The sequence below is a fragment of the Penicillium malachiteum genome, assembly GCF_028827825.1.
Source record: "Penicillium malachiteum strain IBT 17515 chromosome Unknown utg000002l:1.0-8849297.0:1.0-8852440.0, whole genome shotgun sequence".
Taxonomy (NCBI): Eukaryota; Fungi; Ascomycota; class Eurotiomycetes; order Eurotiales; family Aspergillaceae; genus Penicillium; species Penicillium malachiteum.
This window is the reverse complement of record NW_026643095.1, coordinates 8,325,476-8,340,314: the sequence shown is the minus strand read 5'-3', so window position 1 is coordinate 8,340,314 and position 14,839 is coordinate 8,325,476. Positions and strand designations below refer to the sequence as shown.

The 14,839-nt window shown below is 47.3% G+C and overlaps 7 protein-coding genes across 7 annotated transcripts; 3 read left to right on the top strand and 4 right to left on the bottom strand.

Moving 5' to 3' along the window:
• Window positions 1–1,681: 1,681 nt before the first annotated feature.
• On the top strand, window positions 1,682–2,285 carry N7483_006108 (uncharacterized protein; the record flags this gene model as incomplete). The annotated part of the gene is made up of 2 exons (XM_057089545.1): window positions 1,682–1,737; window positions 1,892–2,285. 2 exons carry the CDS (start codon window positions 1,682–1,684, stop codon window positions 2,283–2,285), a joined length of 450 nt encoding a protein of 149 aa, XP_056949374.1.
• A 432-nt stretch (window positions 2,286–2,717) lies between these two features.
• On the bottom strand, window positions 2,718–4,208 carry N7483_006107 (uncharacterized protein; the record flags this gene model as incomplete). Its single annotated transcript, XM_057089544.1, has 3 exons — window positions 2,718–3,143; window positions 3,198–3,392; window positions 3,453–4,208. 3 exons carry the CDS (start codon window positions 4,206–4,208, stop codon window positions 2,718–2,720), a joined length of 1,377 nt encoding a protein of 458 aa, XP_056949373.1.
• A 459-nt stretch (window positions 4,209–4,667) lies between these two features.
• Window positions 4,668–5,192, top strand: N7483_006106 (2,4'-dihydroxyacetophenone dioxygenase family protein; the record flags this gene model as incomplete). The annotated part of the gene is made up of 1 exon (XM_057089543.1): window positions 4,668–5,192. One exon carries the CDS (start codon window positions 4,668–4,670, stop codon window positions 5,190–5,192), a length of 525 nt encoding a protein of 174 aa, XP_056949372.1.
• A 64-nt stretch (window positions 5,193–5,256) lies between these two features.
• Window positions 5,257–6,925, bottom strand: N7483_006105 (Zn(II)2Cys6 transcription factor; the record flags this gene model as incomplete). Its single annotated transcript, XM_057089542.1, has 3 exons — window positions 5,257–6,470; window positions 6,526–6,746; window positions 6,810–6,925. The coding sequence occupies 3 exons, from the start codon at window positions 6,923–6,925 to the stop codon at window positions 5,257–5,259; spliced, it is 1,551 nt and encodes a 516-aa protein (XP_056949371.1).
• A 499-nt stretch (window positions 6,926–7,424) lies between these two features.
• N7483_006104 (uncharacterized protein) lies at window positions 7,425–9,214 on the top strand (the record flags this gene model as incomplete). The annotated part of the gene is made up of 5 exons (XM_057089541.1): window positions 7,425–7,753; window positions 7,804–8,018; window positions 8,074–8,513; window positions 8,676–8,717; window positions 8,762–9,214. The coding sequence occupies 5 exons, from the start codon at window positions 7,425–7,427 to the stop codon at window positions 9,212–9,214; spliced, it is 1,479 nt and encodes a 492-aa protein (XP_056949370.1).
• A 1,096-nt stretch (window positions 9,215–10,310) lies between these two features.
• Window positions 10,311–12,675, bottom strand: N7483_006103 (uncharacterized protein; the record flags this gene model as incomplete). Its single annotated transcript, XM_057089540.1, has 3 exons — window positions 10,311–11,462; window positions 11,518–12,429; window positions 12,535–12,675. 3 exons carry the CDS (start codon window positions 12,673–12,675, stop codon window positions 10,311–10,313), a joined length of 2,205 nt encoding a protein of 734 aa, XP_056949369.1.
• An 811-nt stretch (window positions 12,676–13,486) lies between these two features.
• Window positions 13,487–13,675, bottom strand: N7483_006102 (uncharacterized protein; the record flags this gene model as incomplete). Its single annotated transcript, XM_057089539.1, has 1 exon — window positions 13,487–13,675. The coding sequence occupies one exon, from the start codon at window positions 13,673–13,675 to the stop codon at window positions 13,487–13,489; it is 189 nt and encodes a 62-aa protein (XP_056949368.1).
• Between the last annotated feature and the right edge of the window lie 1,164 nt (window positions 13,676–14,839).

Here is a 14,839-nt window from a genome sequence, read left to right as displayed (position 1 = left end):
AATATCTAAAGAGAAAGGTGAAAAGGTTGTGTGGCATGCCTCAACACCACTGTTGTTGTGGAATGGAGAGATCGGATTGCACGTCACCCCACATCTGGAATGCCTCTAGTTCAGAGACCTCTTACCTTCTCATTTAACTTCTGTTGTTCACCCTCCTTCGCATTACGTATTTAATTAGGGACTGTGTTTTTCTTATTGAATTATGGATTTCAAGTTAATCTGGTTTTTTTTTCTCGGTTCTGTTCGCGGCCTATACCGGGCAACGATGATGATGGTCTCAGGCATCGCATCGCAGTCTACTTCAATGAGAGTCATAATCGGAGCCTCTCCTCGGCGACAATTTGAAACACTGCCGGCTGATCATTAATTTATTAGGGAGTAGGAAATCTGATTTGTGTTTGATGAGAAGGAAATTAGTGTAGTCAACATTCCATCCAGATGATAGGGGCAATGTTGTCTATCTGTCAAGGGGTTTTCCGGCACCACATTATCCTCCACATTCCCCTCCCTAGAGTCCATACAGAGCCATATCATTTCAAGTTTGAACAATTGGGTAATTATTGTAGAAAAACAAGGCAGTGTCAAGGAACACTCCATGTTGTGATTGCCATCGCTTCTTTCAATATCGATTTTCCAGGTAATCAGGTGCATACATCAATTGATGGTGCATATTAGCCAGTTGCCCTCTATGCCCTGGGCTCATCCCGGGTAGTACCCCCTAGAATACTCCATACATCTATCAACTTGCATTTCAGGATTTCCAATCGAAATGTAGTTCTCATCAATATCTCTAATATTACTAGTATTTTAACTTGAAGTTTCTTTATTTAAATTCAAATGTTTCACCACTATCAATGTAGCAGTAATAAATAGTAGTAGTAGTAGTACTGTGACTAGGTACATCCAGATGTCCATTCAACTACCTAGTTGTTGCACATGTGCCAGTGGCTGCGGCCCACCTGCCAGGTGGGCAGAAGGATATATCAATAGTACCAACAACAATTTGAATTGAAGCACTTCAGTGCTGGGGTACAACTCGAAGTTAGAGCCCGAGCCCTCTAGGGCTACATTCCTATAGGTATGGACTTGGACACCTGGGCATCTGGAGACATCTGGATACTAGTAGGTAGTAGTCAATCCTGATTAAAGCAACTGGGCAGATAGGTGCCCAGGTGTGGGTCCATCGCATCCTTCGAGTGAACTAGTAGCCCAGCAGCCTTCCTAGATGTACTTTTGTGCTGAAAAGCCATTCAAATTCTGGCTGCGGCATCTATAGTTCCCGCAAAATCTAAAAAATCAGACCCCGAAACCAGAGGCCGAAATTGATCAAAGCCCGAACTTGAATTTACTAAGTGGGTTGGTGACACCGCCGCTCATGGTATAGTATATATCTTAGTAGTAGTTGTGGCATTGCATCGTTCCGGGAGACTCGGGGGACTACATACAAAAACCAGCCTTGGACCATTGGAAAAGTATAAAACTCAATTACGATCCATTTCTCTTCACATTTCCTTCGATCGCTATCACCATCCCTCACCCACGCGACAAAATCCAATATGGCAGACATCAAGCCCCCCCTTTACAGAAGAGACAGCTCGCAAGAAAGTGAAAGCCGCACAGAATATGTGGAACACTCAGTACGTTTCAACCAATCCTGTAGCCAGACCCTTTCTTCAACCACATGGTCGAAGAAAGGGCGCCGAATAACGATATCCCTTGCATTCCTTCCATCCCAATGTTTGTCCGTGCGAGGATCTTGAACACATGTGTATATGCCCTCTACGGGAACGACAGGAAATCTGATTTCCTGTTGTTATTTGAGCAGACCTGAAGACTTCTGCTCGGTGACACGATGACGTAGTGAGGACGTGCTGCTAACTGGACAATATAGGGACCCATCCCGAGTAGCACTGGCATACACACCAGATTGCATCTGGCGCAATCGAACAACTTTCTTTTCGGGAACTGAGAAGATCGTGGAATTCTTAACCGCTAAATGGAAGCGTGAACACAATTATCGTCTGCGCAAGGAACTCTTCGCGTTCAGTGATGACCGTATTGCCGTCCAGTTCTGGTACGAGTATCAGGATATTGATGATGGGATGCGGTGGAAGAGATGCTATGGGCTGGAAGACTGGACTTTTGATTGGGAGACTGGGAAGATGTGTAAACGCATGATGAGTGGCAATGATCTGCTTCTCGGGCCGGACGGTAATGGAGAAGGGCGGTGGTTCGTTGAAGGGACTGATGTCAATGAAGTTCCCATTAGCGACCGGCACTGGTAATCTGATCCTGGACCCCTTGGTCAATTATCAGATGAATGATAAGATGTCTGGTTTCATGATAATTCTTTTGAGCCTAAAGCCGCAGTCCCGATTCTAAAAATTGATTCTTATATTATTCCAGACGTCTTAGTACGGGCCACGAACCCCACCCATCAACATTTGAATGTCACATGTGCACAGAATTCCCAGGTGGGATTCAAAGAAGTGATTGAGAATTTGGCAATTAACTCCATAAATGGATTACTCTTCTGCTTTTCTTTCCTTCGTCATAAGGCTTTTCGGTAAAAGAAAAACTAGTACATGCGATTCTTCATTGAGCAGATTGTTCTACTGTGTGTCTTATATATCTCATTTGCTCATGATCATACATGGAGGTGATCAACCTCAGCAACCTTCAAATTGACCTGGCCATTGAGGGTCTTACTATGTAGGTTACTCCTCCTGAACAAATGGCTGACTCGTCTTCAAGATGGCAGCTTTAAGAAGCGAAACAATCTTTTCGAGTTCGGCGTCTGTCGTTATGTAGGGCGGGCAGACCAGGACGTGATCAACCTGGTATTCACCAGTGTGACCCAGGTTTCCGAGAATATTCAGCCCCATACCGAGAGCGCTCTTCACAACCTTGCCGCAGAAGTTGTCCTTGGACGAGAAAGCCTTCTTGGAATTCTTATCGAGTACAAATTCTATAGCCCAGAACAGACCACGGCCTCGGATATCACCGACTAATGGAAGAGGACCGATCTCCTTGAGGAGTAATGCTTCAAGCTTATTACCCATCTGAGCCACCCGCTCGATCAGATTATCGCGCTTAATGATCTTCTGGACTGCAACGGCAGCAGCACACGCAAGTGGGTGGGCCTAGAACAACAGATTTAGCATCGGCCATCAACTCCGGATCTTTCAGTAACATACCTGGAACGTGTGACCATGCACAAGACCACCAGAGCCTGCAGAGAGCGCGTCGAAGATCTTCTGGTGGAGCAAAACACCGGACAGAGGGACGAAGCCTGCGCCCAGGGCTTTACCGATAGTCTGAATATCGGGCCCATGTATACCCTCTTGCTCCCAGGCATGCATAGTGCCTGTCTTACCCATGCCACAGATAATCTGCGACAATAGTCAGTCACTGCCCACACAAAGAGAAAAAAAACATCGACCACGTCTTACCTCGTCTAAAATTAGTAAAACCTCATATTTATCGCAGATATCTCGGATAGCCTTAAAATAACCAGGGACGGCGGGCAGACAGCCCAGAGTGGTGCCACTGACTGTCTCAGCGACGAAGCCCGCAACGCGATCGGGGCCAACACGTAGGATCTCATCCTCAAATTGGCGAGCCAGGCGTTGAACGAACTGCTCGTCCGACTCACCCTCCCACTTCATGCGGTAGGCATAGCAAGGATCCAAGAAGGATACATTGGACGACATAAAGTCCTTATAGAATTCTCTACGCGACTCATGGCCCGAGACACATAGGGCGCCGATAGTGTTTCCATGATAGCTCTGCTTGCGAGAAATAAAGTGCGTGCGCTGAGGCTGGCCACGTTCGTACCAGTACTGGACAGCTAACTTAAGGGCCGCATCGGTCGCCTCGCTTCCCGAGTTGACAAAGATCGCCTTTGATAAGCCCCCAGGCATATCAGCGAGGAGAATATCGGCGAGCTCCTCGGTCGCACCATTAGTATAAGGAGAGCCGGAGTAGATGTAAGCGATGTCGTTCTTAAGGTGATTCGTAATGGCGTCGAAGATCTCAGGCTGGGTGTGACCTAGACAGGACACTGAGGGGCCGCAACTGGCATCGATCACTCTCTTGCCATTCTCCAAGATGGTGCTAATACCATCGCCGCCCACTATCTTAGCAGGTCGCTCAGAGAAAGCCCGGTGTAGGATGTGGGAACGGCGAACGAACTCGTCGGTGGTCATTTTGGAGGGGTTATTGTTGAATCACTAGAAGACTAAAGAATAGACGAGAACAAGCCCCGCGATCGCAGTACATTTTATATGATTTTCAAGGCAAATTCCGACTTCAATTACCGACGCCAGAGAAGGCCGCCCTTGACGCCGAATAAGTAGGGCGGGAACCCCACAACCAGATATAAGGAGGTTCCACAATTTGATGGGTCAAAGTCTCAAAGCAAGTGAAGTCTTGCAATTGTGGAGACAGTCGAAGTGTCCGATCGATCGGTTTCGCCGCCCTTGACGCCAGGGGATTGGCAAATACGTACTCCGTAGAAGTCTGTGTATATAGACCTAAGGATCTCCAATGTAATCGAAAACACCTTTATAACATCTCCTATCATCACCAAACAAATTTCTGCAAGGTATTAATTCAAATGTTGGATTGCAAATAAACCCACATCACACTAACACCTTTTAGTCACAATGGAGAAGGATGATCTTTCCAGCGCACCGTATCGGGGGCCTAAGCTCCCCAATGTCCCCGAAGACTTGGTGGTCACCGGCGCTCTTGACTTGGAATGCGACGAGCGACTGTGGGTGCCCCAAGCTAAAGACGTGTGGTTCCGTCCGCTTTGCTTCAATGTGTCACACGGCTACTTCGTGAACATTTTGCGCGTCAGGAAGAGCGGAATTTTGTCACGCCACCGACACACAGGACCAGTACATGCCACAGTACTGCGGGGCCGATGGCACTATCTCGAGCACCCCTGGTGGGCCGAGGAGGGTGGATACGCCTTCGAGCCCCCTGGCGATATTCACACCTTGGAGGTGCCCGATGGAGTTCAGGAGATGGTCACATTGTTCCATGTAACGGGCGCATATATCTACGTGGACGTGGATGGCAAGGCATTGGGAATAGAGGACGTTTTCAGCAAACTGCAGGCTGCGCGAAAGCACTACGAAGAGGTTGGCCTGGGCGCTAGCTTTGCGGATCAGTTCGTGCGGTAGATCTTGTGTTATTGAATTCATAGCTATTGCGCACTTCAAAAATATGGAGATCTCGTCAATAATATTATGATAAGGAAAGGTGGATCTCATCTTGCTGTACAATATGAAGCCAGTCAATTCGCACGGAGGTGTCCGTCAATTTCCGTACGATTCTCAACCGCCAAAGCTTTTCCAAAACAGATAGTGCTACTTCCACATTACGGAAACCCCGCGACCGAATCATGTCAAGCATTCGGTTTCGAATGGGCTTGATATGTGATTCCTGAGTGGCTTCTCCTCCTGCTAAGAAAAGAGGGAAGAGCAGTGTGCACTCCGGTAGACTGCGCGTCGGTATCTGTTCAACACTACTCACAATTGCTGCAACCTGACCAGTTGTCATTGCTAAAAGCTCGTCCTGACGATCCGGACATGCCCGAAGCATGACACGATACAAATAAATCAAAGCCGAGCTACGATAGGACTCGGCCAATAGTCTTAAAAACATATCGGGAGATGAAGGGCATGTCCAGTCGATAAGGTGAGACTCGAGCGAGGCAAGAGTGGCCATAAATTCGGATATTCGAATAGATCTTTGGGCATCATCGAGTCCACCCAGTCCAAATTCACCCTCTGTTTCAGATTCAGAGAACAAAGTTTTTATTTCCTCCTTTAGTGTACTGGTAACGGAGAGAATCTCCAAGATCTCCGACGCAAGCCCAAAATGCGAATCAGGCAGATGGGGCTCTTCTAGTCGTAGAAAGTGATAAGATTTCAGCAATGGCGCCCGGTCCCGTGCAACGGACATTATAATATCGCGATATGCAAAGTTGCGAAGAAGCCAGCGGCCCGCATACGCATCTTCGAACTGCTGTAGCATGCGTCTGGAAGCCTGTTCTGAGTCTCCCGATGACTCCAGAGTATTCAGTTTAGAGTTAATGATTTCAGCAGCGCCCACCAGATGGAGATACCAAGCATGGCCATTATCGGCCATTATGCTCTCCAACGAGCACAAGACCAATGACATGGCCAGGGTGATCTCCATATTGGCCGGATCGGAATTGATGGCGCTTCGGAGGTCCCGGAGAGCGGCGCACCGGTTCTGCATAGCAACCTGCTGGAACGATGTGTCACGTAATGACAAATGTGAAGAGGACCAAGCAATCAGCGAGGTTAAAAGGGGCGGGCTATGCATAGCCATGGGCAGGAATACTGTCAGGATGAGATCAGCACCACCGGGGTAGAAAAGTGCGATGTAACACACAAGACCCACCAGATAAGAAACAATTATTTTCCAAGTTACTGGTGAGGAGAAAAGTAAAAGTCTGAGTGTAATAGCGGAGAAAATGGCGCCGACTAGACGGGTTGGCAAAATCAGAATGTTCATCGACCCAAAATAAAATTGGATCGGGATTCTGCAGGAGCTGAAACGGGACATTCACTGGTTGAGCAACCTGCTGAACTGATCCAGATGTATCGTTATCGCCGGCGCAAGTTCTAAGGTCCTCCCACCGACACATATAGTTCAATCGCACACATCCTTTGCATACTGGTTGGCCGAGGTCGCATCTCTTCTTTCTGGAAGGAGTAAGCATCTATGTATCAACTGCCAAGATGAAGACGCAGTATATAGATTCTCACCTCTGCCGGCAGGTTAAACATCCTGTGCGCTCTCGAGTGGTTCCCCGCCTCTTGACCACTCGCCGAGGGAAAGCTCGCTCGGGTGCGGGGAAGGAAGCGACTTCTGTTGGAGGCATGGTGGTAAACAGGTTATATGGGCAGTACAAGAGCCCCTGGGTGCGGCAGATCAAATAGCATGGCTCCAACGGTGCAGAATTGGTACGGGGGAAAAGTTCATATCAGCAAATGTTATCAACCGTGCGGGGGACTCGAGGGGAGTCGAGGGAGGCGACATGTTCAAGGTGGAGAACCAAACGGCCTTTGAACTACGAGATGAACCAATCAACGAGTGAGCGGTAAGGGCGTAAAAGTGCTGGCCAATCATTCACAAGATCTTAAGTTATCAAGATTATAACCCCATATCGACTGACTCTCATTATCTTTTAGATTTTGCGGAGGAAGAAGATAGGTTATTCCAATTCGATTTATTGGAAATTTGGAACTATGTCTTTGAAAGTGACAGTCGCTACGGCCAAGGGAAACCCCCCCAGGGGTGTTTATTTGGGGTTTATAACCCCTGGAATGCCCTGTGCTACCTGGCAGTTGAACATAAAGTCCATAGCAAGACATTTTATCATGAAGTCGCTGGAATTCCAAGATGATTTGGATCTTAAAGCCCGTGGGTATCGTCGTGAGATGCCCCGGCGATCCTCAACCTTCAGTCTCGTTGCCCTCAGCTTCAGTTTAACATGCACATGGTCTGGTACTGGCTCATCGATCGGTATATCTCTGCAGGATGCATCGGCTGCTGGCACTATATGGTCGCTTCCAGTGGCCGCTCTGATGACGGCCATTCTTTCGGCCGGCGTGGCCGAATTGGCATCGGCTTATCCTGTCGCTGGTGCTCAGTACTACTGGACATTCTGTCTTGCATCCAAAGAATGGAGAGCTTTTGCTTCTGATATGTCCGTGCTCTCAATACCTACCAAGGGGTCAATGCTTACATAGCGTACAGAAACGGTTGGCTGAGTATTTTGGGATGGTGGCTAGCCAGCGGTGCAGCCTGCAACTTCATTGCATCCTTAATTCTACCAATCGTGATTCTCTGGTATCCAGACTATGAGATCCATAACTGGCAACAATGGCTCGTCTACATTGGGATAGTGTGGCTGGCAGTCGCACTCAATACGTGGGGCTCACAGCTGCTTCCTCTCTACAATCGTTTCAACTGTAAGTAAACAATGTCTACTCCTTGGTGGATACGAAGTCTAATACTTATTGGCAGTCCTCGTCGCATGCATCACTCTCACCGCAACAACGATCACACTATTCGTGTGTAGTCGGAACAACCACGCCGCTCCCAAGTGGACTTTCGGTGATGTCACCAACGGGACAGGATGGCAAAGCGAAGGATTCGCCTTCCTACTAGCGATCAGTAATGCTGTGTACGCCTTTCTTGGAACAGACTGCGGAGCGCACGTCTGTGAGGAGATTCATGACCCTACCCGGAACACCCCCAAGATTATCCTGTACCCGATCCTCATGGGCTTGGTAACCGCGTTTCCCTTTGCTGTCGCTTGTATGAACGCCATCACCAATATGGATGCAGTGCTGAATTCGCCGTCTGGTGTTCCTTTGATCGAGATTTACTATCAAAGTACCGGGTCCAAAGGAGCTTCATCCATTCCGTTGGCACTGTTCGCATTTTGCTTCTTCGGGTGCACTGTGGGCAATGGCAAGTCCACCGTCTCCAAGAAGAAGAAACTCCATGAATACTAACATTTTTGTATTTCAGGCACCACATGCTCAAGAACAATCTGGGCTGTTTTGCGTGACAACATGCTTCCATTTAGTAAAGTGTGGGCAACTATTAACCCTCGTTTCCAGATCCCGCTCAATGGACTCTGTCTAACTGGCACCGTTGTTTCGGTAAGCTTTTGTCATTTCATGGATCTTTAACATTTCTGACCCAGATTACAAGCTATACGGCCTCATCTTCCTTGGCTCATCAACCGCCTTCTCTGCAATGGTCGGTGCCGCGATCATCTTCCTTCAAACTTCATGTGCCCTACCACAGGCGATGTGGGCGCCACATCATGCCTGAGCGGCCTTTCTCACTCGGTCGATTCGGACTTGCCATCAACCTTATTTCGGTGCTATGGGTTATTCTTCTTGACATTCTTTGCTTCTTCCCGACCGAGAGGCCAGTGACCAAGGAGAATATAAACTATGTATCTGTCGTGTCAGTTGGTTTGACGGTCACTGTATTCGCACTCTATCTTTTCTCTAAAAGGGGCAGGTATCTAGGTCCGCGAGTGCCGAACGAAGACTTGAGGCAGGTAGTGTATCAGATGGATGAGGGACAGGAGCCTGATACTAGTAATGATGCGCAGTATTCTGGCGAATATATGCCAAAGAAGGAGTAAATTTGGGCATCAACTATTGTAGTCATATTTCAGACACTAAATCTCAGCGGTTGGAGAGGCACGCTCACTGCAATAACTAGCTATGAATATTTATTTTGAACATTGAACATTGACCTTGGAATTTAGTGTTAGATCCCGCAGCTGATACATCAGACCGCCTCGTAGATGATAGTAGCTCTCGACACGCTCAGTAAACTTCTCCTCCTCACACTTCCCCAAACATACAGTTTATTCGCTGTAGGACCAGTTCTCCCCTTGTCTCTCAACAAATAGAGATAAGAGAACATAGCTTTCTTTTCCGATACTAGAAGGAACCTGAAGTCAAAGCAAGACCATTACCCGAATGAGGATTAGGACACCAATAACATTTTGAATTGAAGCACTTCAGTCCTGGGGTCAACTGGTACATACGAGTCGATACTATAAGCTAGAAGACTAGCCTTTTGATTAGGAGACTGGGAAGATGTATCAACATATGATAAGTGGTAATGATCTGCTTCTTAGGCCGGATGTTAATGGAGAAGGGCGGTAGTTCGTTAAAGAGGTTGTGTTAATGAAGTCCCCATTAGCGACTGCCAGTGGCACTGGTAATTTTGGACCAAGTGGTCAGTGGTCAAATGAGATAAGATGTCTGATTCCATCATAATTTTTAAAGCTCTTTAAAGCTACGGCGTTGATTCGAAAAATTGAATCTTATATTATTCCGAGTCTGTCAGTAGCCCTAGCATGTATCCATAGATGTTGTAGTATGTGTATACCTGCCAGTGCCAGTGTACCTGCACATGAATTGCCTCAAGTTTCCCAATATTAGCGCCCCAAGACCTGCGAGTCATCCTGTAAGCTCCACTCTCAATGGTCATCCTCCTGTATCCTCCGAGTCCTTCAACTCGATGTTATTTATTCTTAAGGCCCTTTCATCTGTATTAACTACTAGTTAATTCTAGATTCTAGATACTTTACTTCAATCGCTCGGGTTGAATATAAATCGTGAAAAATCATTAGAAGTAAGTGATTAAATTGATATATGCAAAGGAAATAAATTTTATGTCTAGTAAGATTCACAGCTCATCCCAGCTGAGAGCATCATCCGTCAAGATCAACATGTCAGAACAGCAGAGATATTGTCTAGATACACACTCGCAATAACCGAGGTCGTTATTTCGCAAGTCAATATCGTACTCGAGGATGAAGCCAAGAAGGTGCCTTCGTAGCTGCGCCAAGCGTTTCTACTTGTGCCAAGACTGATCGAGTAGGTTGTTGTATAACTGTTGTTGACTGAGCACCTCAAGAAGCTAGCGGTGTTTCCATTCATAGGATTGTAGTCCATTGTGAAAGTGTATGTCTCTCCGGAGACGGTAGATATGGTCTGTTGAATTACAGCTGTACTGCTGCCAGAGCCCGATGACGCGAGGTTAATTGCATAGGTTGTGTCGTCGCCGGATACCCAGGTCATTTCTCCGCTTCCAGTATAACTGAAGACCCATGGAGAGAGTGTTTCATCGGCGAAATCGGAGTTTGACAAAATGTTTACTCCGCAGGTTGGGGAGCTAGTCGTCGTCGAAGTGACTGTGGTCGTTGTGGTCGATGAGACTGTCTCGGTGACTGTCAAATCGATAGTGGATGTGGTAAAGGTGGTGCTGGTTAAATCGACAGTGTTGGCAATTGTGGTTTGGACTGTGACTGGTACAGTGGTTGTGACGGTAAAAGAAGATGTTGAGGTAAGTGTGGCTACCTCTGTTACATCGACAGTGGCCGTAGAAGTCTCCGTGGCTGTCACTGACGTTGTCTCGGTAGCCGTAGCATCGAAAGTCTGGGTATTTGTCTGGCTGGTCGATATATCAACAGTCTCAGTATTAGTTTGAGTTGTTGTGAGATCAGTTATCTCGGTTGTGGTCACGTCGGTAGTGACGTCCTCGGTCACAGAAGCAGTCACTTGAGCCGTCACATCTAGGGTAGTAGAAGTTGTCACGTCATTAATCACTGTGGCGGTAACAATGTCGGTTTCTATGGTAGAGCTTTCTACTGTCACTGTTACTGTGGAAATTTCAGTGGCCGTAGTGGTCGAAGAAGTGGTGATGGTTGACGTAGCACCAATAGTAACTGTTTTCACGACCTCAGTTGTGATTGTATTCGTTTCAACTGTTGTAAGTACGTGAGGTACTGTTTTAGTCACAAAGTCGGTGATGAGCTTTGTGACATAAACGGTATGCGCAGGTGCCACAGTATGTGTGGTCAGAGTTTTAGTGACCTAGCAGATCAATTAGTACTTCTCCAGGTATGGTAATTCAGGGATATGAACATACTGTAGGTCTGGCAAGTGTCTTAGTAATGTAGTCTGTGGAGACCCATTCCTCGTAGATTAAGATGGAGCATGCAGAAGATAGTTGGGTTGCATGAATGCCTCTCAGTGCAGATGGAGTTACCAAACCTGCCCGATCATGGATCATATCTCGCTTGTCAGCAGGGGCGACGGTAACCAGGGCGGTGGCAGTTTGCGTCAGGACATCCGTCTGGACTGTAACAAATGTTGAAGTTGCGTAGTCGGTCACAGTTGCCGGGATGGTACTGGTGGAGGTTTCAAAGCCGGTTTGAACAACAGTCTCAGTTTGTGTATTGGTCGATGTAACATCCACCTCTTGTGTTGTAGTAGAGGATATGGTGTTAGTAGCCGTCGCAGCAGCCGTTTCAGTAAAAGACAGAGTCACAGTCTGGGTATGATAATTGGTCACCGAGGCAGTTTCAATTTCGGTGTGAAGTTGAGTGACATAGGCAGTTGCAGGATCGGTGATGAATGCCGTCACATAGACCGTCGACCAGTCAGTGATGGTGTTGAAAAATGTTTCAGTGGTAGTATCAGTGAAGGACTCGGTGATTGTGGCAGCAGCATAATCGGTGATATCTTCAGTAACTCTATCAGTGACAATGCCTGTCACCGGCACTGTGACAGTTTCATAGTCCGGCTCCGTTAAAAACACGGTAAAAACATCAGTGGTGGTCAGAGTAGAGTGATCCGTAATAGTCAAAGGAACAGTACGGGATAACGTCTTAGTTGTGTAGAGGGTCGTAGTGCGAGTTTGCGGCTTCACAATTGTCGACGTGAGGTGCTTTTCCGTTGTTTTTGTCACTTGGTGAGGATGATCGGTGATGGTATGTGTGATTGTGACTGTATTCGGCTTAGGAGTAACTGTCTTGGTTTCGGTCACAACCTCGCAGGTCTCCTGAATGAGTTCCCGACAGAAAGATTTTCCTTCAGGGCATTTTTCAACTAGGCGACCAATTTCCGCCAGGGGACCTTCGCGCCAATTTGACACCGCCCTGACCGGGCACGATTCACCCTGGTTTTGAGGATCAGGTTGAGGAAATGGAACAGCCGACGTGGTGGCAGCATACACCGACGCTAGCAAAAGAAAGTGTTTCAACATCACAACTTGCCAGGGTTCGAAAAGTAGCTGCGACACCATTCAAAGTAATCCAAATGACTGAAGTGGGATCGCGCCTTTATAATGACAAGTTGTCGGCCGCCATGGGGCGCCCATTACCGCCCATCCGTAGAGCTCGGACATCGTCAATGAGAAATGAACGGCCTTTTGTAGCGACCCGAACTTCCCAAGCGAGATTTCTATTAGGATTGATACAAATCTAGCCTGAAAAGCCGACCCTAGGTCGGGCGCTAGCGCGCATTGGGTCATCTGTGAACCAGTTTGTAAAATCATAATCTCAAAATAGCCACGCAAAAGGATGAGGCTGTGGGCCTGTGGCACACTATTGATGTGGCACTACTCGATAAACCATAGACGGGGCCAGGTCTCCATATGAGCTTTAGCGGTTTGCTGATTGGTTCCGTCTCCGGCTTTTGGAGCCAAGAAACAAAAGTGTCGGGGATGCCGAGACAACAACTCAAATGTTTGAAAACAAGCATGGTGTATCGGCACTTGGTCAATCTGACTTGGAAGCCATTATGCCCGTACCAGTTGACTTAGTAGGCTTGCCAGTGCTGAGCATAATCCAATAAATGGAGGCCAAGGTTGGGCTTTCTTCATTGGATGCTTTTCTTTTTTTGACCGCCTGGCAGAAATTTAGCCAGTTGGCTACCTTTAACAATCTACAGACGCATCAATTAACCGTGACTGACTTGGCCTTTCGGTACAGAAGGCCATAAGAATTGAAATCTTAGGCATAAAAACTGACATCAGTTAAAATCATTTAAATCATTTAAATCAGATATTCGATTGAGCTTCTCGTTCAAAATATCTATCGGTTTATCTGTCGATACTACGCGTATTGAACACTTGTCTCAGGCTCCTTAGACTCTTTTGAGGTAAAGGTACAATGAGAGTATAGTTGCCCTGGCTCATCCTCCACCGCACCCCATTGGACCGGCTTGAATGCTGCGTCCAAGTCATATGGAGGGGGATGACAGGCTGCACTGATCGCAACGCTGCATCCCAATGCAAGAGGCATCCTGGATGGCTTGAGGGATTTGCAGCCGAGGAGACAAACGGTCACACAAACAATAATCATGAGGAATAACGCCATATCTAAGGGATGGTGGACACGCCGCATATAATCAGCCTGGCGGAGGATATGGGTTACCATGCAGATCATAGGGTAGAATCTGAACATAGAATAAACCATCGGAGATAAGCCAGTGGGCAAGTGTCACACATGAGATGCGAGGAGTGGAACCGCGTATTGATATGGTATCGTAAGGTATAGGGTAGACTGTTGCTCGCCACGGGGAAAGGACACTCGAAGGGGACGCCGGTTCCTGGCATAATCGGCATAATCGGCATAATCGGCATAATCAGCGGCAAAAAGATACCTCGTCATCGTGTCGTTGAGACACAGGTTTAGTATTGACACTGCTAATAGTAAGGTATTTTACAGAAACACCATGCCAGTGAAGGAAGAGGCAAGCGAGGAAAGTAAGGCTGTAGATTGGACATCGCCCCAGCCTTTGATCTGCCATATGGCAGTTGACGGAGTTTGACTTTGAGACGCATGCGTGGACAGATTTTGGATCGCAGCCTCGGGTAACAGCAGGCTCATAGCGATATAAAGCACTAGCACCAACCATGTTCAGCACCAGATCTTGACATTGCTGGCCTTAGTCCACTGCTTTTTGACTAAAGGGAGAAAATCAGGATGCGGCTCTTTTGGACGGGACTCATCACGAGAGGTTAGATTGTTTCCTTTCCTCCAGAGTGACTCGTCGCTCTTTGATACTGTTTTAGCAGAAAGGGTGCACCAAGATTTAGTAGTCTGATCTGGTTGTTGAAGAAAAGTCGAAATCGCATCGCCCAATGTAAGGATGAGACCTCGACGATCCATTCGAAGCAAGAGTCACATGCATCCCAGTTTGATTATACTGTAAATAGTCATAATAATGGCGATTGGCAGATGATAAAAGACGCCGCATTCTTCAGCAACCTTCTGGCTGAACAGTGATCTATAGGATACTGTGGCAACACGTGGTCGGACAGATCATAATTCCACAAGCTACCGGAACTAGGACAGAGTGATGAAACATTTGCACTCGATGTGTTCCAAAAGGCCTTGTTCAGGTATGTCAGTATCTGCTCTGGCAGAGGATTTGATTGGACTTCAGCCAAGAAATCGTCTACT